Genomic DNA, 1,047 nt, shown 5'->3' with positions numbered 1-1,047 from the left:
CCACCGGCTCGCTGTGTCTCCCTCCAGGCTGGACTACCCGTCCCTGTACATGTGCAAGCCCAAAAGAGGCGTGAAGAGGGATGAAAGCAAGGCAAGTTCCCGGCGCTGCTCCCCACCGGCTCGCACGCTCCGTGGGGTTTGTTTGTTTGTTTGTTTGTTTGTTTTGGGGGGAGAACCGGAGCGGGGGTCTTTATTTTTTGGTGCTTGCAAGAGCATCCCCGGCACCTCCTGGCGGTGCCTGCGCTCCGGACTTGCCCTGGCGGGGTGTTCGCTTGGGCTGTGACCTGTCATCCGATGCAGGGGGGGGTGGCTCTCRTGCTGCTCTTCATATTTATATTTACTATTACTTTATTTTTACGGAATTCCTGCGCGCTCAGGAAACGTACAAGCTGCCGCACAGGTTGATAGAGAAGAAGAGGCGAGACAGGATTAACGAGTGCATCGCGCAGCTCAAAGACCTGCTGCCCGAGCATCTGAAGCTGACGGTGAGGAGCGGGCGCGCGGCTGTGCCCCTGCTCATGCAGGCTGCCCCCTGGGCCCCACGCGCCGCCCCCGGCAGTGGGGCTGCGCTGGGGCCGCAGGGTGCGCTGGACACGTCGCCTCTGCCTCCGCAGACACTGGGGCACCTGGAGAAGGCGGTGGTGCTGGAGCTGACCCTTAAGCATTTGAAGGCACTGACGGCCTTGACGGAGCAGCAGCACCAAAAAATCATCGCGCTGCAGAGCGGTAAGTGGGGCGGCTTGGGGGGCTCGCCCCACACGTGGTGCCTGAGTGCCCGGCCGGCGCGGTGCCCAACGGCGTGTGCCCGCAGGCGAGCGCTCCATGAAGTCGCCGGTGCAGGCCGACCTGGACGCCTTCCACTCGGGCTTCCAGACGTGCGCCAAGGAGGTGCTGCAGTACCTGTCGCGCTTCGAGAGCTGGACGCCCCGCGAGCAGCGCTGCGCCCAGCTCGTGGGCCACCTGCACGCCGTCTCCTCGCAGTTCCTGCCCGGCGCGCCGCTGCTCGCCCCGCCGCCCGGCCCGCTGCCCAAGGCGCCCTCGTCGCCC

General features: G+C 65.3%; 1 protein-coding gene across 1 annotated transcript in view; it reads left to right on the top strand.

Moving 5' to 3' along the window:
- BHLHE41 (basic helix-loop-helix family member e41) overlaps positions 1-1,047 on the top strand; it is a 19,258-nt gene that overhangs the window by 17,456 nt on the left and 755 nt on the right. The window contains exons 2-5 of the mRNA XM_026043259.1: positions 28-91; positions 378-485; positions 615-726; positions 812-1,032. Of these exons, the coding sequence (XP_025899044.1) occupies positions 28-91; positions 378-485; positions 615-726; positions 812-1,032 (505 nt within the window). The remainder of the gene's footprint in view (positions 1-27; positions 92-377; positions 486-614; positions 727-811; positions 1,033-1,047) is intronic.

This window comes from Nothoprocta perdicaria, unplaced genomic scaffold (assembly GCF_003342845.1).
Source record: "Nothoprocta perdicaria isolate Ctin4 unplaced genomic scaffold, notPer1 scaffold_324, whole genome shotgun sequence".
NCBI classification, from domain to species: Eukaryota; Metazoa; Chordata; class Aves; order Tinamiformes; family Tinamidae; genus Nothoprocta; species Nothoprocta perdicaria.
The sequence above is the reverse complement of the archived record's forward strand: the minus strand, read 5'-3'. Positions and strand labels throughout refer to the sequence as shown.